At 57.1% G+C, this 22,659-nt stretch overlaps 1 protein-coding gene across 1 annotated transcript in view; it reads right to left on the reverse strand.

Annotated features, from left to right (window-relative positions):
* The window catches only part of LOC117679737 (protein unc-13 homolog B), a 59,252-nt gene extending 36,796 nt beyond the window's left edge, over window positions 1–22,456 (reverse strand). Inside the window, exons 1-8 of the mRNA XM_034441916.3 lie at window positions 20,098–22,456; window positions 16,306–16,328; window positions 13,487–13,533; window positions 11,865–11,943; window positions 10,478–10,552; window positions 9,767–9,986; window positions 6,627–6,854; window positions 6,343–6,484 (exon numbers count right to left, since the gene is read on the reverse strand). Coding sequence (XP_034297807.2) covers window positions 6,343–6,484; window positions 6,627–6,854; window positions 9,767–9,986; window positions 10,478–10,552; window positions 11,865–11,943; window positions 13,487–13,533; window positions 16,306–16,328; window positions 20,098–22,330 — 3,047 coding nt within the window. The 5' untranslated portion in view covers window positions 22,331–22,456. The remainder of the gene's footprint in view (window positions 1–6,342; window positions 6,485–6,626; window positions 6,855–9,766; window positions 9,987–10,477; window positions 10,553–11,864; window positions 11,944–13,486; window positions 13,534–16,305; window positions 16,329–20,097) is intronic.
* Between the last annotated feature and the right edge of the window lie 203 nt (window positions 22,457–22,659).

Here is a 22,659-nt window from a genome sequence, read left to right on the forward strand (position 1 = left end):
CCCAGCTGAGGAGGAGACGAGAGGGGCTTCTCTGCAGCAGATAATAGATCTTGGCTCACAATCCTAAACCAATTGGATTGTTATCTACGCTGGAGACCTTGGGAAATGCCCCTAATCTTCCCCGCCAGAGCCAGACAATTACATCCCCCGCCATCTGGGGTTTGGCACGACTGCTCCCTGATAGTCTGGAGACAGGACCCTGGCCTGATGGCACACAAAATTTCCCCCATGAGGTGGGTTTTAGGGCTGGGGGCCCTGCACACCTCTCTGCAGCCCGGCTACAGCCCCAGACCGTTTGGCTGCTCTCCAAACTCTGTGGGGCCTCACAGAAACGGCCTCTGACATGGCCCTGACATTGGGGAATGGGAGCACAGAGCCCACCCGGCCGAAAGCATCCAGGTAGGAAGAAAAGGAGAGGACGAGGGAGGTTCTTATGGACCTTCTGGGCAGGCAGAAGATAGAGGCCGGGTCTTTCTGCCTCGGATGACCAAGGCTACAGAGGGACATGCAGAGGGATGGGGAGAGGGGGCAATTATCCTAGCATCCGCTGAGAACCTGACTCTGCCGAGAGTCAGAAGCCCAGTTGTCCCTTGAGAACAACTGCCATCGGCAGAAGGTAGAAGAACGAGCAAAGGTTGCTGCTAATGTTGGCCGAAGGAAGGAGAGAAGGAAAGTGGGTCCTGGGTGACCCCATTGCCCTTGAATCTGGGGCTGCCTAAGGGAAGAGGTTCGATCCAAGGGTTCCGGCTCTGAAGAGACACAAGGGGGAATCTTGCAGAATGAGCAAAGCAAACAAAACGAGGGAGCAATTGATCCCCCTTGGCAGGAAAAGCGAGAGAAATCTACTGGAGGCAGAGAGGAAAAGGAGCCTAAAGACCATCCCCAGAGACGGGAGGGATTCTCTCAGGAGAGGCGGTAGGGAGAGATGCTGACCCGACATCCCCCTCCCCAGCCATACCGGAGGATGAAACGGCTCACAGCCCAGGAGGTCGGGTGGGGGCCCAGTGGTTAAAATGCTAGGCAGCCCTCCAGTTCCAGCACCCAACCCGGGAAGAGCCAGGCCAGCCGTTTCCTTTACTGTTTGCCACTCTCCTCGATCGGGTCCCAGCGAAACCTCCGAGGGGGAACTGCTGTTCCAGGCGCCACTGAGGAAGGGTAACGCCCAGCAACGGTGGGATCAGGCGCTTGCTGGCTGGACCAGTTGCCAGCAATTGCCTGTAGCTCTTCCAAGACCAGCCCAGTGGTTTCTCCCGCTCTCCAGCTGTGCTTTCCACATCTGCCTTTCGATTCCCCTCGGTCTTGCCGGATGAGCTGTTTTTCTTAGCAGCCGAGACTCTGACCGCCTTGCTGATATCAGAGCCACCTTCGCTCCCCCCCTCCTCCCCGCCGTGTCAATTGTGGATTTTTTAGCCTAAATCTTTCCCTTTCCCCTTGATGTGTTCACAATGAGCTCTTCTTCCCTTTCAGACTAACATCTGCCTGCGTTTCTCAAATTGGTAGAAGGTCAGCCTATTATATTGCGATTCCTGTTCTGTCCTCCTTATCAAGTCCTCGCAGTAGATGGGGATAATGGGCCTTCCTCCCTCCGGAAGCCCTCTCCCTTTCATGGCTTTCTGCTCACCCTGAGGAACAATCAAACGGAGGAGCCCTAATAGGGCCACTTTGGGGGGCCTTGCTGTAACCCTTCTCCTTCCTGCATTCTCTCGCTCTCCCCATTATCCTTCTGATGGCAGCTCTGTAATCTCGCCTTCTTTGAAGGTCTCCCTCTCCACGTGCGCCTTCCTTGAAGATCTGAAGGAAACGTTGCTTGCCAAGGATTTAGGGCAGGGGTCCATCAATTCGCATTCTCTGGCATCTCCATCAGCAGAAGGACCCTCCCTTCCTCAGTTTTCAGGCCGTAGTGCACCTTTAAACAGATCAGTGGGTATTTCACCTGCACCAGGTACCCTTCCTCCCTTCCCCTGCCTGAGGGATGCGAAGGGCTAGATGGCTCGTCTTGCAACGGCATGTGGGAATGAGCTTGGGAGAAAGTCTGGGCCCAGACAGCCTCCTAGGGAGTGGTCAGGTAAGAGGCAGCTTAGCCACAAGATTCTCAGGAGGTAAAGGAAGCGGATTCTGTCAATCTTGCTGTGCAATAAAAGAGAATTAGCTCAACTGGTTGTGTTTCATGCTTGATCTACCTGGTAAAGCTGACCCACTTTGGAACAGAAGTTCTGGTTTCCTAGTTTCCTACCAGACAGAAAAGTGGTTTGCTCTTTTACTGCAGACCGTATGAAAACTCATCTCTCCGTTGGAAACGAGAGACGAGCATTTTGCTATCGCTTTTTTCCAGGTTGAGTTTTAGAGTTTCTTCTCCTGGAAGGTTGTTTTGATTGATTACAGAGGTGGTATTCAGCCGGTTCGCACCGGTTCGGGGGAACCTGTAGCGGCAATTTGGCCTGGGTCACCAAACCGGTAGCAACCTTTGGCTGGCCACGCCCCCTGCCCAGTCGCCACTCACTTGTCCCTTCCGACCGCTCGATGCTAGCTTGCCCCTTCTGGCCTCTCGATGTTCGCTCGCCTCTTCTAGCTGGTTGATGCTCGCACGCCTCTGCCCTATATATGTTGCCTTCGCCACGCGGCCCAGCTAATCACCTCACCAATTGCCTCACTGATGCCCACTCAGCTCAGCTCACCAAAGATAAGCAATGCATGCCACCCACTCGCCCTTTGCCTTGGGTCGGGGGCCACGCAATTGCCCCAGCTCCAGCCTTGCCCTGGAGCTCCGCCCACTCGCTGCCTACATCGGCCGGGTCAGGGAATGCACAATTCCCCGGCTCCAGCCTTGCCCTGGAGACGCCGCCCGCTTACCATCCACTCTCCCTTAAGTGCGACTTGTCACCCCGTTTCCCTTCCTTCAGAGGCCCCGGCCCTTAATCTCCCCGCTTCCTCCCCCACGACTGCCTCTTTCATTGTCCGGGAAGGCAAGCCAGGGCTGAGCCATCGTCGCCGCTGGGCTCCCGGCCAGCCCACATCTCGTCCCTCTTGTCACAAGTTGACTGCAGCCGCCATGTGTTTTTTTTTGTGCGACTGCCGCACTGAAAAAAGACGCGGCGGCTGCAGGCTTCTTGCAGTGAACATTACCAACCTCCGGCTCCGCTTCTCCAACGCGCTGCCGCCCTGTTCTATGCGCTGGCCGCCTGCACACACCCCATTTGCGCCGGAGGGACTTGCCCGGGCAAGTCCGAGCAGAGTGGCACAGTAGGCAATGGGGTTCCTCTACGCAGCCAGCGCATAGAACAGGGCAGTGGCAGCGTGTTGGAGGAGCGAAGCTGGAGGTCGGTAATTTCCGCTGCAAGAAGCCTGCAGCCGCCACGTCTTTTTTCGAACTTCTCCTCCCAGCCGCTGCCTCTTTGCCAGCTGGAACTGAGCTGGGAGTGGAAGCTGGCTGGAGGCTTCTTGAGTTGAAAACTACAGGAGGTCTTGAACGCACCGAAAAAGCCGTTGCCGTTGCCACCCTGTTCTTCGAAATTTTTCCTACCGGGTTCTGTGGATGTGGCTTAGTGTGTGTGTGTGTGTGGGGGGGGGTTTCATGTGACTAAGTGAGCATGGCCGTGAGTGAAGTCAAGTTGGCCACGCCAACTCATTCATATGACCCCTCCAGCAGGCCACGCCCATGGAACCGGTAGTGGAAAAATTTGAATCCCACCAGTGATTGGTTAGTTGTTCGGTTAAAACATCAGAGGCAACTAACACTATTTTACGGATGGAAGAAATATTCCCCATCTGCAATTCCTACATTATGTTTCTTCTCACCCCTTCCTCTTTCCCTCTTTCGCTCTCCCCTCTTCCCTCCACCAACTGTGGCACCTTTATCCTCTCCCTCCTCCTCCTCCTCCTCCTCTGGCAGAACTACCTGCAGGAGCAGAGCGTGGCCAAGAAGCTTTGATGTCCGAGCGGGAGAAGCCCCGGCTGGGGACAGTGGCGTCTGGGATGGAAGCCCAGGACCAAAGGCCTGGCCACTAGTCCTGTGCAGGGAGGGAGAAGCTGGCCAGAAGAAGCTGCTCTTCAGATCATTTGTGTTGCTGGGATTGCAATAAAATCCTCTGATATTCAAGTCCTCGAATTGTTGTGAGATGCCGATTGATGGGGGGAATTATCGCAGGCACAGGAAGCAGCCTTGGCAGACTAAAGCCACATTGGTTTGCCTTGGAGGTCCCAGGGGGAGAGACTTCATGGGGCAATTGAGACAAAGAGGCCACCACTTCCCCTCTCTTTTGGAGGCTGGACTCCAAGCCCCATAATGCTGGTACCTGCCTCTGAAATCAGATTTTGTATGGTAGGAAACCAACAATGCCTGCATATGTAGTAAACGATAATGCCAGTATTTCTCTCTCATTGTTTTAAAAAGGAGCAAGTCAAAGAAACATCCAGATTTTTATGGCTTTGGTATCCCAAAGGCCAAGATCTCTTCATGCTTCCTAACAGCGCTAAACTGAGAGCTTTCCGCCTTCTGTGAATCTACAGGCAGAATGTAAGAAGTCAGATGCTCTGCCGGATCGCAGGCTTGTCCTCTCGGCACGAGGAAGCCCTCCAATCTCCAGCAGACGCCCCCAGGGGAGCCCCAGGGTCGCCAAAGCTCCCAGCCATAGATCTCCAGGACTTCTCCGAATCCATTTAGCCTTTTTTGAAGCCATCATATTCCAAAGTTCCAAAATATTTCCTTTTTTTCCATCCTGATTCTTCCATTGATTCAATTCCATTGGCGGCTTCAGCTGGGTGTTTCTTCTTCATCACTTTATCCACACCATCCATAATTCTGCACACCTCCATCCTCTCCCATTCATCTTCTTTCAGGCCCCAAAGCCTCCAACGTCCCCCCAATTTCCTCCGAGGAAGCTGCTCTGCCCACCCACCCCAGATCCCCTTAGCTAGCCCCCTCCGAATCGTCCCCCTCTCCTCAAGACTGCTTCTGAGGGGGCCAACGGAACTGTGCACGATGCTCCAGATGTGGCCGCACCACTGGTTTATGCAAGGCCATCCTAATGTTGGCACCTCTTTTTTCAGTCCCGTTTCTCAGGATGCCCAGTGTGCCGAAGGGCTTCTTCATAGCAGGTGATGCTCCTTGAACACTTTCGTTGAAGTGCTTCCCCTCACCAGTCTCTGCTAGTAACAGTCCCATTATTTGTGTGTGCAGAGAGGAATTTTCGCACCCCGCGCAACACATCGGTGCCAAACCTCACATGCTCTTGGCTCCAAAAGGCCTCGAGTGCCGCCAGAGAAGGCTAGGAAACCCTTTGAGCACCCCCACCTGCAGGGCCCCTGACGCAGCCACGCCATCCTGGCCCCTCTTGGCATAATGAGGGTTCATTATCCTAATTACGTCGCCTCCCTTGTTTGCCACCTCCAGGAAGCAGCCCAGGGGCTCCATTCTCTGCCAGAGCCGTCAGCCGCTGATTACAGGCCTCTGGAGGGAAAAGGCAGGAAGAGAGCCAACCTCCCAAACACCTGCGCTGAGCAGCCGAGCCGGCCGGCCAGGGCCCTGGAGTGACGCAGGGCTGCTTCCTGAACCACAGGCACAGAAGGAGCAGCAGGCGGGAGGTGAAGTGGGGGGTCCGGGCACACAACCCTTGGGGTCACCCCAGAATGGGGCTCCTGCCCTGGTGAGGGGCTCAGAGCCTGGCTCCAAGGACGGCCTGCTTCCCTTCGCTCAGGGTCCTTGCTCGGGAGGTGGGAAGGGGCCCCTCATTTCAAAGAGCCTCCCCTGGGGGTGAAAAGCCACAGATGACGGATCCCTTCTGGGAATTGGGGGGGGGGGCACATAAATCCAAGGAGTAAAGAGATCAACATGCTATCTGCTGCCTCGAACACCTGATATAAGAGCCTTGGTGGTGCAGCAGACTAAAGCACTGTTAAGTAGCACCAGCTGCCTGCAATTACTGCAAGTTCGAATCTCACCAGGCTCAGGGTTGACTCAGCCTTCCATCCTTCCGAGGTAGGTAAAATGAGGACCCGGTTTGTGGGGGCAATAAGCTGACTTTGTATAAAAAAGAACACCGCTTGGGGGGGCCCGAAAGCCCTACTAAGCAAGGTATATACAAAAGTATGAAGGCTATTGCTTAATGCATTGTAAGCTGCCCTGAGTCTTCGGAGAAGGGCGGCATATAAATCGAACCAATAAATAAATAAAATAAATATGATGCAGGGGTTGCTCCCGACTTTCCCTCTTCCCAATCCCCCGTCCCCCTCCCCTTAGTGCCCACTGCAACAGCCTCTCTGCACAAACACACACACACACACACACACACACACACACGTTCTTAGGGAGCACAGGAAAGCAGCGCTGAGGCTGCGGATACTCACAAGTGGAACTTCTCCTCCCAAACGGGATTCAGGTTCCCAAAAATGGTCTTGGTCCTTTTCTTTGTTTTGCCCACCTGGACGGTCACGTAGGGGTCGCTGGAGCCGGTCTTGTCCTTGGCTTGCAGGCCTTGGGCACAGACCACTGGGGGAGGGGGATGGAGGAAGAGGGGGGGTGAGGGAAGGCCAGGAAGCGCCCCGGAAGCAGAGCCGGCTCTGGGGGAGCTTCAGCAGGGCTGCCCCTCCCCTCTCCCACCCCCACGCAGGGCTCTGCTTCTCCCCCTCACCTGTGATGGTGATTTTGGCCAACCACTTGGAGGTCCCGTCCAGGACGCTCTGCTTCACCACCTTGATCTGCTGCCCGTGGGTCACCTTGCTCTCGCCAAAAACGTCCCGGATCAGGTCGAAGATTTCTGGCTTGTTCCGCTCCCGGATCTTCATCCGGTCCTTCATGGCCATGATGATGTTCTGGGTCCGGTCCTCCGCCCCATGCTTGGAGCACTTCTCGGCTGCTCCTGCGGAGGGGAAGGGAGGGGTCAAGAGGCAGGAAGAGGGGCCGGCAAAGCCCCCAGAGGGACCCTCCCTGGTTTCCTGGGCTGCGGGAGAGGGGAGCGAGTCTTCGGGTTACAATGGCAATGGGGGACCAGGATTGTTGTCTTCGCTAAGCAAAGTGGTTGTAAAATGCAGTATCACATGACTGCATCACTGAGGGTCGGCAACCCTAATCCTAAAATCCTTAGGGACATGAGAGCTGCCTTCCAGTATCTCAGGGGCTGCCCCAAAGGAGGGGGGAAGGGTCAACCTGTCCTCCAAAGGCCCTGAGGGCAGGACAAGAAGCAACGGGTGGAAACTAATCAAGGAGAGAAGCAACCTGGAATTAAGGAGGAATTTCCTGACAGTGGGAACAATTTATTTATTTTATTATTTATTTATTTGATTTGATTTATATGCCGTCCTATCTCCATAGGACTCAGGGCGGCTCACAACAATAAAATATCCGAATAAAAGTGTGTTAAAATACATGTTAACCCCTGGAAGGTGGAATGAGTGGAATGGTTTCCCTTCAGAAGTTGTGGATTCTCCATCCATCACTGGAGGTTTTTAAGAAGAGATTGGACAGCCACCTGTCTGAAATGGGATAGGCGGTAGGGTCTCCTGCTTGAGCAGGGGGTTGGACTAGAAGACCTCCAAGCTCCCTTCCAGCTCTATTCTGATTGACTGAATCCTAGCAGTCCAAGCTGCCGTCACAACTTGAGGACTGCATGGGTCATTGAAAGAAGCCTCAGGCAGGAATGTGGGAGGGGGGCATGTGGGTGCTGCAGAGTCTTGGAAGGGATGCAGGGAAGAAGGGCAGCCCAATGAGGGCCGCAGGTGAGTGCTGGGAAGCAGAGATGAGCCTGCAAGGGCCACGGACAGGAGCACGAGGGCCGTGCTGATGGGCTGAGCAGCCTTCTCTGCAGAGGAGCTGGGCTGCAGCTCTCCTAATTCCTGGCCATCGGGGCATCTGGGAACTGCAGCCCAGCCATCGGAAGGAGATCCCTGGCTGTAGCAAGAGGGAACCCATCAGGCTCTCGGGGGCCTCAGGATGGCCAGCTGCCCCCCCTCCTTTGGCCCAGCTGAGCTTCATCGGACCAAGCCAAGCCCCTCATCCCTTGCCAGGATCTGAAGTGGCGACCTTCAGCTCCCCGACCCCTTCCTCCTCCTGCCCTCGCCTCTTGCATTCTTCAGCCCTGCTTTCTTGTGTGTGCAATGGGTGTGTGTGTGTGTGTGTGTGAATGGGGGGTGGGGGTGGGAGTAGCCCGTGGGGCTCCAGCTCGGTTTCCTTGTAACCAAATGTCAGGGAGGTTCTGTCCTTAGGCAAAGCCCAGCTTCAAACGGAGAAGCTTCCCTCCCGTGGCTCTCAAGGGAAGCCGAGTCCCTCTCTGGTTCTTGCCCCTGAGGCTGGGGCAGGTGGGGAAGGGGGGGGGCAGATCCCCCAAAAGGAAATTTGGCAGCTGAAGTCTAGTCATGTAAGATTTCAAGGTTTAATAAATAAAATAACGGCCGCAAACGGCTGCATTTCAAACTGATTATAGAGCTTTGCTTTGCTTTGCTTTCTGAAAATCTTTACGAATAGTCGGGCTCCATTTAGGGTGGTTTTAAAAGTGGGAAGGACCAGTTTTCCATTTCCATCTGAAGAAGCCCCCAAAAGCCGACCAGGGGGAGGCGACTGGTGCAGGGAGCCCCGGGCAGAGAGAGCCGAGCACCCATCTCACGAAAGGGAAGGCCCCTCCTGGGTCCTGCCTGGGCAGCTCATGGGCGGCCAGCCCTGGAGAAGAGTCCAGGTGTCTGAGCCCGTCTCCCCCGCCCCCCCCGCCCCCGGGAAGGGGCCCCCTGCAGGAGGGAAGGGAAGCCCCGCAGGTCCTTCAGAAAGTTTGCCTCTCCCCCGTATGGAGGCATGGAGGACATCTGTTGGGTGGGAGGGTGAGGCCTGCATATGATTTGTTCTTGGAACCGAAAATAGGCTTTGGAATTTAAAATAAAACCCATCTTCCCTGGTGCTGCGCAAACATTTCTTGACAGAGGGACTCTGATGAAACTGGCACTCGTCAAGGCTGCGCTTCAATCATCGCTTCGACCCTCGGCACCCAGGCTGCCGAAAAAGGAAGGCGGCCCCCTCCCCTCCCACGGAGGGCCCCGAGCTGGGCTTCCCGCCTTGGCACAGGCCCCTCCTGGTTCAGAAACCCCCCTCCTCTTTCAGGGAGCCCCACAAGCTTCCCTGCTGCCAGGCTTTCTGCCACGGCTTGGCCTCCTTCCAAAGGGGCGCAGGCTGAACAGAGCAACAATGGGGGGGGGGTGTCCCAGAGCTTCCGTGGCAGGGAGGGGCTTGGGACCCCAATCTCCCTGGGCTTAGTTCAACCCGTTCAGCCCCACCCGCCCCGCATGCCCCTCTCCCCATGAAGGCCCTTCCGAAGGGACAGGGCAGGCCAAGAGCCATGAAGAGGAGTCGGGGAGTGTGAGCAGAACCCCAAGACTTCCGATTCCCCCTGGTCGGCAGGAGAGCTACTTGATTCCATCTTTGCTCATGCTCTCCTCTTAAACTCTCAGCCCAGATCCCGGACCGAGAAAGGGGGTCTACCCAGAAGCCACCTGATCCCCCGTCTGCCTCTGCGGAGCAGGGAATCTCTCCGCACTGGGGAAGGATCCCAGTGGATAAAGGGGCAGACCCTGACCCTCCCCCGGGCCCCCTTTTGGCCATGACCTCTCCTTCCTTAGAAACACCTCCAGCAGAGAGGGCAAGCTGAAGGGGATGCCTGGCACCCTGGAGGGTTTGGGGGTCTTTGTTTGGACACAAAAATAGTCCTTCCTGGTCCTTTGCCACCCCCTTCCCCCCCTTGTGGCTTGGAGAGCCCACCCAGGGGCCTCGGCCTCCCCCCCCCCCACTCACTCTGCAGACAGTCAGCGTTGAGCAGGTCTTGGCACTTCTCGTGGCACTTGACCCCACATTCCGTGCAGCGCATCCCTTGGCGGGCGATGCCCCACAGGAGCCCCTCGCACTCGTAGCAGTAGGTGGGGGTTGTGGCGGTCCACACCTCAAACTTATGGGGCGTGGTGCAGGAGATGGGGTAGATTAAGGCTTGGAGGGTCTTCTTGTACACGTGGGATTTCTGAAACAAAAAAAAGAAAGAATCCCCTTTTTCTCAGGGAGAGATCCCCTCCCCACAACCCCAGAGATGTGAGATGACTGTACCTGGCGCAGACCCCAGCCCTCTATTGGCAAAATACCGGGAGGTTTCTGCAGAGGGCAGCCTGGGGAGGGCAGGAAACCCCCCCCCCCATGCCACTGCTCTTGCCAAGCCCAGCCAGGGCCTAGTCTGACCCTTCCCTTCCCCCCTCCCCGATGGCCCCCCGGCCCCAGGAGTGGGCTCACACCTTCTAGCAAACGTCTCTCCTGAGCACTGCACTCCACATAAACAAAGACCCCCAACATGGCCCCCCCACGCCCCCCATTCTTCCCCAACCCCTTGCTGTGGGGGCAGCCCCAGTGGCTTTTGCGCTCTGCTCAGGGAGGGAGGGGGGTTATGCACCTCGGGGGCGGCCTCAGAGGATTTCCTCCCCCTCCCCCCCGGGGCCTGGCCCAGCTGCTGTCCGGCCTTACCAGCTCTTCGTCCTTGAGGGACGTCCGGGTGGCCATGGCCGAAGTGATGCCCGCCTTCCGCGACTGCACCAGCGACTGGAAGAGGAAGCAGTTATTGGGAGCCTCAGAGAGCTGTGCGGAGGGGGGGGGGCTGCTGAGCCCTCCTGCCCTGCCTGCCCCACCCTCTCAGCCACCATCACCGGTCTTTCCTTCTTCCCCCCAGAGGCCCAGGAGAAGGTCTCATGGATAGATCCCCTTCTGGGTGCCTTCCCCAGCTATCCTACCCGGGAAGGGTCTCTGGCTAGGAAGGAGAAGGGTCCCCTCTCCCGGAGCCCTTGGCTGGCCATCTGGCCCTCCTCCCCCACCCCAGGGCAAGTCAGTCCAGAAGGCCAGATCCAGCAGGCCTGGAGCCCCGAGGCCTCTGGGGGCCACTCCCGCATGGATGGGCCAGGAAGCGGAGGGTCAGAAGTGGGTGAAGGGAGCTGGGAGTCGCTCTCCGCTTACTTACCATGGCCTGCAGGAGGGAAGCGCCAGCATCCAAGAGAAGCAGAACACATTAATGCCACCTTGACTGTCCTCATCTACCGGATCCAAACCGGGGGGGTGGGGGGCTCAGAAAGCCCCAGGACCACCCCCGGGGCCTGCACTCCAGCCACCCCACTCCTATCCTAGCCCTGTAGGAGGGTGGGCAGAGGCTTTCCACCTCCTATCTGCTTTCCCATAGCTGGAAATCCCCCCCCCCTTTTAACTCTGTCACCTGGAAGCACAGAGGGAAGCCTTCCCCCCAAAATACACCCCAAGGGCCCCCTCCCATTTTTTATTTATTTTTTATTTTATTTTATTTTATTTTGAATTTGTATACCACCCTTCTCCCTGAGGACTCAGGGCGGTGAACAGCCAAGTAAAAACATCAAGTACAAATATTAAAATACAGTTAAAAATATACATATATAAATTTGGCCCCGTTAATTAAAAACAATAAACAAAACACTTAAAAACACTTAAAAAATTAGGCCAGCCCGGCTTGCTGGAAAAGGAAGGTTTTAAGGGCACGGCGGGAGGCACTGAGGTCTTGGATTCTCCTTATCTCTGGAGGCAGTTGATTCCAGAGGGTAGGTGCCCCCACATTTTCCTGCCATGGGGCTGTTTCCAGCCAATCACCTCTTCTCCCAGTCCTCTCCTCCACTTTCATTGGGAGGAGGGGCTGCAGTTGGGGGGGGAGGTACTCTCAAGACCCCACAACTAAATGGATCACAGTCCCCATTTTGTGGGACCCTCTCTTTGCTGCTCGAGATGTGTGAGGGCCTCTCTGCCCCCCCCACCTGCACCCTGGGAAGACCCTGCAGCCTCTGCCCAGAGACCCAAAGCAAAGGGGCGCCCCATAATGTCACCAAGGGGGTCCTCTCACCAGATCACTGACGAGGGGAAGGGGCTTCTTCTGGCGTAGGTCAGGCATGCTGTCAATGCCGTACAGGCCGCCCACTGGCCTAGAAGCAACAAGGGGGGAGACGTTAGGGTGGGCAAGGAGGGCCTGGCGGAAGCCCAGCCAGGCGCTCCCTGGCCACAAAGAGAACGGGGTGAAGGCGGGAAGCCCCTGGGGCATCTGGGGACACACCTGGCCGAGGCAAGAGGGGCTGGGGACGTGGCGAGAGCCTTTGTGGGTCTGGATACAGAAAGAGCCTCCCGCCTGGGACTCTCAAAGGCCCCTCAACGTCCTACCCCCATCGCCCCCCCCCTTTGTTAAACCACTTTTCCCAGGAGAGCAACGGGAACTGCCCAGATTTACCAGGGAGTAAAATGGTGGCATCTTAGAAGATCCCCTCAAAGATCCCCCCCTAATCGTGGGACCCCCAAGGACCCTGAAGCGGGCCTTCTTTGCCCTCTGCTCAAAGTCAACCCCCCCACCCCCATGGGCGGCTTTACTGCTCTCCTTTGTGCTGATGTCAGCTCAGGGCTCCTGCAGCCTGTGGGGGAGGCTGGGCCGGAGTCCCTCTGTAAAATCAGAGGGCCCCCCCCCCCATTGCCCTTCCCCTGAATGCTCTGCTCTGGAACAGTCTCACTCCAGGTTGAGGCTGCTGTGTCATCCCCCTCCCCCCCCCTATTTGTGCACCCCCCCAAAAAAGTTGTGCACAAGCAGCAGCAGCGAATTCAAATGTTGCAGATCAAAGCCATCTGGCTCTATTCAAGTATATTCACACATGGAAGATCAAACAGCCTGTAAAGGGGGGCTTCTCCGCTTTTCCCCTGGCAGGCCCCCACCTCACGCTGGAAAGAAGGGGAGGGGGAGAGCTTGGCTTCAAAAGCTTTCAAGGCCTGGGATCAGGAGCAGCCCGGGAGGGGGGGGGAGGGAAGGGAAGGGAGGGAGGGAGGGAGGGAGGGAGGAAGGAAGGAAGGAAGGAAGGAAGGAAGGAAGGAAGGAAGGAAGGAAGGAAGGAAAGATGCGCCCATGGAAAGACCAGCTCTGATGCAGAAAGTACTCAGGCTGGCTCATGGCAAGCTGTCCCCTCCACCTCCCGATTGAGGGAGGGGCACAGCTGGCATTCCGTGCCCTTAGCCAAAGCGCAGAGGCGAAATCCTTTCCTTTGGGCCGCCACCTTTTCCATCCTGACTTCCAAGGATGGGGTGGGGTTATTCTCCTGCAGCAGAGAAGCCTCTTGGTCAGAATAATGCAATTTTTGAAAGAGTTAAACGTTTTGATTCAAAAAATTGTTGGCTCCTCCTGATTTCCGGTTCCCGCAGATTAACATGGCTTTCCTGGTACCAAGAAGCGGGAGGGGGGAGGGGAGAGAGCTGCGGCCCCAGGGAAGGTGGTGCTCAGGTGCCAGGACCCCAAGGGGGCAGAGAAACAGCTGGGCTCCCTACAAGCCTTTCGTGGGCCCTGGAACAGCCTCCATTGGGGGCCGTCTGGTTGGCCGAACCCTGGAAGCCAGACTCGCCTCCTGCCCTGGGGAATCAGGGCGCCCCATGAGGTGCAGCCCCATCTGGGTCACGGGGGGGGGGGGGCAAGCAGGGGCCCCAAAGGCTACTCACCCTCCTTTGAACCACGGAGACTTGGAGGGCTCGCCATCGTCCGGACCCTTCGATGATGGGAAAGAGAGAAAAGGACAGAATTATTACCCAGCCAGCAAGCAGAAGGGAGGCACCCACGGAGGAGGTCCATGCATAAAAACAGAGGCAGGCGCTCCATGGTCAGCGGTCCACAGCAGGGATGGGGGTGGGGTGGGGCTGATGGGACACAAGGGAAGGAAACAGAGCCTGCTCGGTGCAACCTAGGGGGAAAAGGGGGAGGGGAAACTTTCTTCTACGATCTCAGCCTGCCCAGGTTGGTGAGACTGATGTGGGGACACCACATACATCCACTGAAGCCCCCTCTTTGCAAAGCCCCCGGGGCCCTTGGGGGACAGGCCAGAATCGCCGCTCCAACTGGTCTCTTGCACCCGCAGCCACTGCGGCACCTGCATCTTCCGGGGCGCTGGCAGAGGCGCAGGTGAGCCCGAGGCCTCACCCAAGATGGTGGAACCAGGGAGTCCAGTCCTGGGCAGACCCGCCAAGACCCTGAGCTCCGGGGGCTTTGCATGGCAGTCACCGGCCGGGTGATTCACCCTCCAGAGCAGCCCGGGACAGCCAAGAGAGCTCCTCTGCATGACCTCCTCTGCACAGCCTGCCCTCTCCTGGCAGGGAATTCCTCCCGAGGGAGACCTTCCAAGCATGGGAGCAGCCGCCCCTGCAGCTCACAGCTGGCTGCAGGCAGGGCTGAGAGGAGGGGAAGGAGTCTCTGGCCCCTACAGAAGAGGGCATGAAGGAGGTCTCCTCCTCTTCCTCCCCCAGACCAAGAGAAGGTGCGAGGGTGGGGCCGGCTGGTGCACCAGACAGAGCAATTCCCTTCACTGGGGTGTCCAACCGTGGCAACTTTAAAGACTTGTGGACTTCAGCTCCCAGAATTCCCCAGGCGGCATAGCCGGCCTGTCTTTTCTGCTGCCTCTGTGGAACAGCAAGGCGGAGACCGCGGCTGTGGCTGGCTGGGGAATTCTGGGAGTTGAATTCTTAAAGTTGCCAAGGCTGGGCCCCCCTGCCCCACGCAGCGTCTGTCTCCAAAGCAAAGGAATGATTGCTGCGGCTGCTGAAGAGGAGCTGGTTGGGAAGCCTTCAGAAAGAGGGACAGTCAGCCCCCCACCCCCAACCCTGAGCGTGACCCGCCACACCCACACAGCCGGCTCACAATGGCTCCAGAAGTAACGGCTGCTTGTTCCCTATTTTAAGATTTTGCACAACCGTCTCCACTGGCTCTTCCCCAGAGGCAGCAAAAGGGACAGGCCAGCTAGCAACATAAGTCAGGTTTCTCCTCCCTCGGGTGGGGAGGCGCCCTCCCTACCACCCCAATCATTGGACCCCCACCCCAATTTGGCCTCCGGCACTCTAGTCCACCACTGGCTGCAGTTCTGCTTGGCTTTCTGCTGGACGTAACCTGAGCTCCTGCCAGCATCTCCGTCCCAGAGAGCAAACAGTCTTCATGGCTTCCCTGCACTTGGTGTGACCTGCGATAATCCAACTTGCAGTCAATTACCCCCGCCTTCCTCCTCTGCAGAACACGGATCCTGCTGGTCTGGCAGCCCCCCCCCCTCTCACAAAGGGCCGCCTTCCAGATATCGTTCTGCCCCTTTTATGTCCAGCAGGAAAAAGATTCCAGGAAAAGAGGAGGATTTCTGGCTTATTGCTTTGAAGCGTTTCAGCTGCCAACAAAAAGGCCATCCTTTGATCGAGGAGCTGCCCCCCCCCCAAAAAAAAATAGGAATGAAAAAGACCCTCCGGGGATGGCTCTCCCCCATTCATAGCCAAGGCCAAAACGTTCGTGCCAGACTTTCTGAGTTTGGCTGGCACTGCCCGCTGCACAAACCCCGGCGTGCCTTTAGAAAGAAAGGAAGAATAGAGGCAGCATAAGCTGAAGAGCGGCTGCTCTTTTTTCTCCGTTTCCAGCTGCTCCTTTGTGGCTCCACTGGCAGATGAACTGGAATGTTCTCCCCGACTTATCTGCCCCCCAACAAATGTGGGTGTCTCCTGCAACTCTCGTCTCCTGGGGAAAATGGGCTCGGGGCCCCAAGGAGCACCAAGTCTTACACCAACTCCTGGCTGCAGAGAGAAGCAAGCAAGGAATTGGCAGGATCTCTTACAGACCGGAGCTTTCGGGCATCAGCTGCCTTTGCAAACAAAGGGGGGCAGCCCTGGGGGTCCTTTGTGCCCACAGATTTTTCTGATGCTAGAAAGCGAGGAATCCACCCCCCGCACCTGGGGCAGGGGGTTCATATGGTCCTCTTTTCCAAGCCTTTAAAGGAAACGGTGTTTGCTCATTGCCAGAGAGCATGGCAAAGAAACCACTTCTCTTCTCCCAGGCTGGTGATGTTTATATTTCTTTCTTTATATCTTTAAATAAGGAGCATTGGGCGGTCATTCCAGCAGAATCCTTCCAGAGGAAGGGGCAGAGAAGCAGGCCAGAAGGGAATCCCCACCTCTGCAGGGCCCTGAAGCCCACCTGGCTCCCCCCCCCCCCGCCTTCCTGTGTCATGCAGCTCCCTCGTCCTCCTTGGGAACTGGGCTGGTGTGTGTGTGTGTGTGTGTGTGTGTGTGTGTGTGTGTGTGTGTGTCACCCAGGGATCTCGGTGGGGAATCGGCTCTTGGCTCCTCCGACAGGCCAAGGCACCCCGCGGTCTCTGTCCGGATGAGCCATGCCCCAGAAGCTGGCACATGCCAACCCTCCCCAAACACATCAAGCCTCAGCCAAAGCAACTCAAGGGGACATGCAAGAACGACACACACCGGAGTCAGTCAGAAACACACAAAGGAGAGTCAATAACCTGAAGTTCTCCTCTACTTCTTTCTGCAAAGGGGGAAAAAGCAGAGAGGGAAGGAGAGGAAACATGGTTAGTGGAACACGTCTCGGTTACGGACAAAGCCTGACCAGCGGAGCAGACTTGCACAGCCATGTTGGCCCCAACCCACAATCCCCCTCTGGGCGGGGAGGACCAGCTGCTGGAGAGGCAGCGGCCAGGGAGGCCGAGATGTGCTGGGTCCCTCTTTTCAATGCAGGCTCTCTTGGCCTTTCAGGGCAGCCATCGCTTAGCCTTGCTCGGCTTTGCCCTAGCGAGCACAAAACAGCTTTACCGCTTGATACGGAGAAGCCGGACCGGATCCTTCTCCTAAACGTGTGAGAAAGCCACGTTCAACTCCTGACACTGGACCGGGGATCCCACGCAAGTCTCCCCCTGGATCCCATCCGGAACCGCGGGGTGGAGAAAGCCCTGAGCGAGGCTGAAGGAGGGGGGCTTATTGCAGTAGGGAAGTCTCCAGGGAGGCAGTGGCTGGGGGAGGGGGAAATATGGCAACCTTACGACGGTGGACTTCAACTCCCAGAATTCATGAGCCAGCATGGAGTTGAAGTCCACTGGGCATAAAGTTGCTATGGTTGCCCATCCTTGGTTTAGGGTCGGATACCGTAACTAACAGAAAGTCCAAATCGTTGTGTTATGCCTAAAATCACCCCACTCCACCCCACCCCCACCCCAGCATTCTGGAAGGGTCTGAAATTGACGTCAGTGGGTCGCGGTCTGATGGCAGGTGATGAGTTGTGAAGAGATGTTCCACGGGGGCCTCCTCTTCCTCTGGGGGCTCAGAGCCCATTTTCACAAATTGACTGATTTGATTTTGGTGCCACTTGGCTCCAGACTGGCTCTGGGGGGAGGGGGGCTGCATCATAGAATAAAAAACCCGAAACAGACATCCAAGTTAGATGCTTTAAGAGGAAACTTCAGCAAACCATAACAAATCCATGCAAAACTCTGGTTTTACCTGCAGAGATCCTGGCCTTTGAACAAAAGTAGAAACAAACCTTTTGCCAAAGGGCCTATTTGAAGGAGAACGGGGCCTTTCACCCCGTCCAAAGTGGGGATGTTTGGCTGAATATCTGTGGAGATTCTCAGTCATCCAGGCCACGGCTGGCCCAAAGGTGCTTTCTTTCAAAAGGCAACTGGACTTCCTAGGCTTTTCCTCCAAGACGTTTTCCTTCTCATCCGCGAAGCTTCTTCAGTTCTGACTGAATGCTGGGGAATGGAAGGATGACCACAAAGAATATAAACCCTTCCGTTCCCCACCATTCAGTCAGAACTGAAAGCCATGAGCAACAAAATGTCTCTGAGAAAAAACAAAGAAAAAGCACCTTTGGAACAGCTGTTTGGATGGGTCTGGCCAAGTGATCTGCTCTCTCCCCCTCTTCCTCTCCTTCCCAAACTTCACCTGAACCAGATGCCAGAAACCCCCTGATCTGCACCAGGGCTGTGACCATCAAGTCCACGAGATGCCCAAACCCATCGGGGCACCAAACTAGGAGACACCTCTTCACAGTCCAAGAGCAAATGTGGCTGAGGAAAGGGAGAAGAACCTGCATCCATAATAGCAAACTGGAGGATATACTTTTAGGGGAGCAGCCAGTTGCTAAACAACCCCGGGATGCAAGAAAGGGGAATATTTGGAGCTCGGGGTTAAACTGTGGGGTCTTTCCTGGGCGCCCTTTGAGCTTGGTTGTCTTCTGGTAACATCATCAGAGCTAGAAGGGAGGTGGGGTTGTGGGGAGGAGGAATCAGCCAAGCTCAGAGAGCACCAAGGACCTCAGGGTGCGCTTGGCCTGCAACAAGCCAAAGAGGCAACATGATTAATCCAAGAAAGGCAAAGCAGCTGAGAGTTGAAAGGAGTCTGACACTCACACAAAGCGGCAACAGAAGAGAAACCCGGCCAGCGGGACAACTTCTCAGCAAACATCTGAAGGCTCCAACTCCACCACCGTGGGAGAGCAATGGAGCTCTAGGCATGCGGGGGGGGGGGGGAGATCTGTGGTGCTTTGGGCCTGCCTCTTCCCTCCACCTGCACCTGCTCTTCACAGGCTAACTCCTCCCCTCCCCCACCCCAATGCAGTTTCCCAACTTTGGGGGGGGGGGAAGAGTTTGGGTTCCAGGTGTCTCATGGCGGAGCTGCCATCGTTCTCAGCCAGCAACTCAAACCCAACATCTCCAAAGGCACCGGAAACAGACCTGACTCAGAAGACACGGAAAGAATCGGTGGAGGAATCAGTCCTGCCCTCCACAGGGACGAGGCAAAAAACGTGCTGTGCCAACCAGACACGCGAGCCCTGGTTTCCCTGCCATTCCGAGTTAGTCTTCAGCACGTGGGGAAGCGAGGAAGGCAGCCGGAAGCTCTCCAGGACCAGGCAGGGGCCCAGCGTGTCCGAGGCTTCCGACGTAGCCCAGGGAGAGCGAGTGGCCACTGTTTACCTATCAGCCACCCTGAGCAAGAGACCAGCAGCTCTTTGCTCCTGTGGGGTTTTCGCAGCGATAACATCTGCCTACCTCAAGAGAGATCGGGTGGGACCAGGCTTCTCTCTTTCAAAATGGGAGGTGGATGGATGGATGACATGTTGCTCGTCTCCCAGCCAAGGGACAACGAGGGAAGCATGTGCTTCTAACAGGAATCTCAGCTGCTATGGCTTCTCCCCCTCCCCCGTCCAATGAATCCCCCCCCCCCATGGTCACCTTTACACGAACCTCTGACTCTGGCAGGTATTTTAAGGTCCCTGGGTTTAGGCTGCAACACTTCCCTGTTTCCCTTGACTCCGTGCTGGGCACAGCACCAAGGGCGGAGTTCCTGACCTCTCTCTGCCAATGGCAGCACCCCACGGCCTCTGGGCCCTGCAGTGAACCTCCTGGGTCCAGCACAGCCTTTCCCTGAAAAGTAAAGTGGGAACCAAACCGGAGCAGGGGGGTGGGGGTGGGGGTGGGGGGATTTGGCAGCCAGAGACTCCCTTGTTCATTAGGGAAATAGCAACTGGGGGGGGGGCACTTGGGACAACCACATCCTTCTCCCTTTCAAGATGGCCAAGGAAGGCATCCATGGCAGGAAGCCAGGCCAATCGGGCTCCAGGGCAGGGGCTGCACCAGCCCAGGGAAGGGACGAGGCAGACGCAGCTCCTCCCGGCCCCTTCCCCATCACTGGTGGCTCTTTCTAGGCCAAGCCTCCTTCCACCTCTCCATCCACACCCTTCCTCCTGGCCAAAGCAGCAGAAAGGCTGCAGTCCACATCTCAAGCACCACCTTCATCCCTTGGTTGCCAGCTGCTAGGCTTTGGGGGGGACCCTTCTCCCTCCAGCCCCCTCGGGGAACCTCTGGTCTTGAGGCCCAGGCCACGTCAGGTTGGTCTGGGGCAGAAGCATGCTTTGTCTGGGCCCTCAAGGGACACACGGTGGCTGGGAGAGGAAAGGAGGTTATTAATCGAAGGTGTTCGTGGAGACGAGCATTTCAGGCACCCCAAAGGGGTTTTCCCAACCAGCCACCTGCCGCTCCCCTTGCCAAAAGTGGGCCCTCTGATGGGGCTGCACAGGCTCTTTCTCACCCACCATGGGCTGGCCCAGAGCCAGAGAAGAGGGCCAGCAGCTCCTTCAGAGAGGCCGCTCTGGGCTTTGGCATTTGTCTTAAAAGTTGCCTTGGTGTTTGTGGGCAACTCTTCAGCTCCGCTTACCACCCTGCAAGGGGTGCCTCCTGGCCACTACGGAGCAGGAGGAGGAAAGCATTCGGGAGGGAGGGGTCTCAAAGGGGGCCCTGTACCTGCAGGCATCTCCTCGGCCGAAGTCCAGCTCGGCTCCTGGGCCAGCTCCTTCAAGCACCTCCGGCGCATTTGCCTTTTCTCCCTCAGGACATTTTTGAAGTTGTTGATGCATTTGTTCAAGTAAATGGTCTCTGCACACACCTTCTCCAGGCTCAGGGGTCTCTGCCCAGGAAGGTCCGCCGGTTGGGGAGCCTCAGCGGGGAAGGGCTGATCCACACAACTCCCAGAGTCCACAGGGGCCACCGCAGGAAGGGCAGGGGCCTCCTTGGCAGAGGGGGAGGCACTCGGGAGGGACTTCTGTGGGGAGCTCGCACTGTCGCTGCTCACAGCCGTGTTGGCTTGGCTGTTCGAAGACAGGCTCGGTGGGCTCTCGGCCACGGTCTCCAGGCTGATATGCGCCTCTGACACCGGCTCACTTGCCACAGGGAAGCCGTGGTCACCTCCGAGGACGACCTCCGAGTCAGCCGTCTCCAACTTGTGGAAGACCACCTGCAGGGCGGACCGGAAGTGGCTGAGTGCCTTCCCCAGCTTGTTGGTGTAGAACCTCATGTCCACCAGGTCGACGTTGCCCTGCGAATGCTGGAGGAAAAACTGGGAGTTCTCCAAGACATCCCGGAAGACGTGATCGGTGGGATCCTGCTCGTTCAGGTCGATCTCGATCATGTCCTTGAGCGTTTCGCTGCTGCCCATTAACTTGTGCACGGCAGCCTCACAGCCTGGCAGGATCACGTCCTTGTGGGGTGCCTCCTTCTCCTCCTTCTCCAGGTTGACCTGCTCAGGACTAAGACCCTCACAGTCGGTCTCCTTCGCCCCTGGAATCAGCCCTCCTGCTTTGTCCACACCTGTGGGAGAGGGGAAGGAGGGGTCCTTGACCATGTTCTCAGCCTCTGAGCTGTGGTCCCTTCCTTTCTCCGGAGTGGCCTCCAAGCCGCTGAGATTTAAGAGTTCCCCCAAAGGCCAGGGCTTCCCCATGTGGTTTTTTGAGACCTCTAGCAGCTTTTGGGGGGCTTCGGAGATGCAGGCGGAAGTGTGGTTTTTGTGCATAGTCTGCTCGTTGCTGCTGATGATCTGTACGACCCTCCCCACCTTTTCCTCAAGTTCAGAAATTAAACTGCTCTTCTTAGCTAAAGTGGACTTTTGTGGCAAGCCGGCCTTCTCGCCTACGCGGAGCAGGTGGTTCTCGCGGCATTGCTTCTCGGGCTGAGCCTGGCAGGAGTCCTTCCGGAGCTGACCACCCCCATCCCTCCTCCCTCCTTCTCCCTGAGAGTTGGGGAAGTCCCTGGGCTGGGGTCTCAGGCCAGAGGACGGCAACACGCCCAGTTGCCCGCCAAGGCTCACTGCACTGTGCTGCTCAGCAATGGTTATTCCTGCGTTCTGCAAGAGGATGGACTTCTGGAGGATGAAGTCTCGGTGCTCGGCCGTGGCGAGTTTCACAACAGCAGGGCGAGGCGCGAATGGGACCCCTGTGGACGCCCCCGATCTGTAAGCCTCCTTGATGTTCTTGCTGCGCTGGAGGCCGTTGAAGCAATGATACTCGGACAGGAAGCGGCAGACAATTTCCTTTGTGTTCTCCCCCTCCTGCTCAGGGATGCCATAAAAGTACAACACTGGCTCCTTGGTGGGGGCCCCGACCAAGGCCCCTGGGCCTCTCAGCACGGTGGAGGTTTTGGTGGTGGTCCCGCCGCTGCTCTGCAGGCCCTCGATCTCACTCAAGACAGAGTCCACGCAGCTGGACACTTCGTCCACCGACCCCTTGATCAAGGTGAGGTGCTGCTGAAGTTCTGCAATCTCGGTCTGAATGCGGCTTATTCCTTGCAGCTCTTTCACAATGTAATCAATGACGTCAGCAGAGCGGTCTCTGTTCCTGGCAGGGCAGGTGGGCTTACTCAGGAGAAGAGGCTCCTCCTTGGCAGCTACCCTACACCCTTTGCCAATGCCTGGCACTGCGAGGCTCTTGCCCGGCTCCCCAGGGTCCTCAAGGACCAGGGACTGGGGCTCCCTCCTGCAGGAGGCCTTGGCACATCCGCCCTGGGATGGCCGGGCCTCCTCAGCCTCATCTTGACCTGTCTCCCTACATCCGCCGTTCTTCTCTGGGCTGGCAGGAAAGCCCACGCTGCGGGCCTTCCACTGGCAGGCAAAGGGGGCTGCTTCCATCTCCATGAAGGGGAGCAGGGCGTGCTGCTTCTGGCCCAGGGGGAGCTCCCGGGGTGTGGCTGGGAGGAGCTTCTTCATCTCCCCAAAAAGCTGGCAAACCAGCTTCTGGGGCAGCTGCCCAGCCGGGAAGCGTCTCCGAGCAGCCAAATTTTCTGACACAGAGGCAATCCTCTCTTCTGCTAACGGGCATAATCCAAGGCCAGCCTGGTTCTCGCTCTCTCTTCCAGGAGGCTACAAAGCAGCCGAGGGCTGAGCCCCTCCCTGCCTGGACAGGCGGCACTCGTGTCCAGAGCTTCCCATGGCCCAGAACATGGCTGTCGAGAAAAGGGACAGAAACATGGGATGCTGGTCAGGGGAGAGAACACGCACACACAGACACACACAAAATAGCATTGGCCATAGAATCA

Source organism: Pantherophis guttatus, chromosome 2, assembly GCF_059756535.1.
Source record: "Pantherophis guttatus breed Tessera chromosome 2, ASM5975653v1, whole genome shotgun sequence".
NCBI lineage: Eukaryota > Metazoa > Chordata > Lepidosauria > Squamata > Colubridae > Pantherophis > Pantherophis guttatus.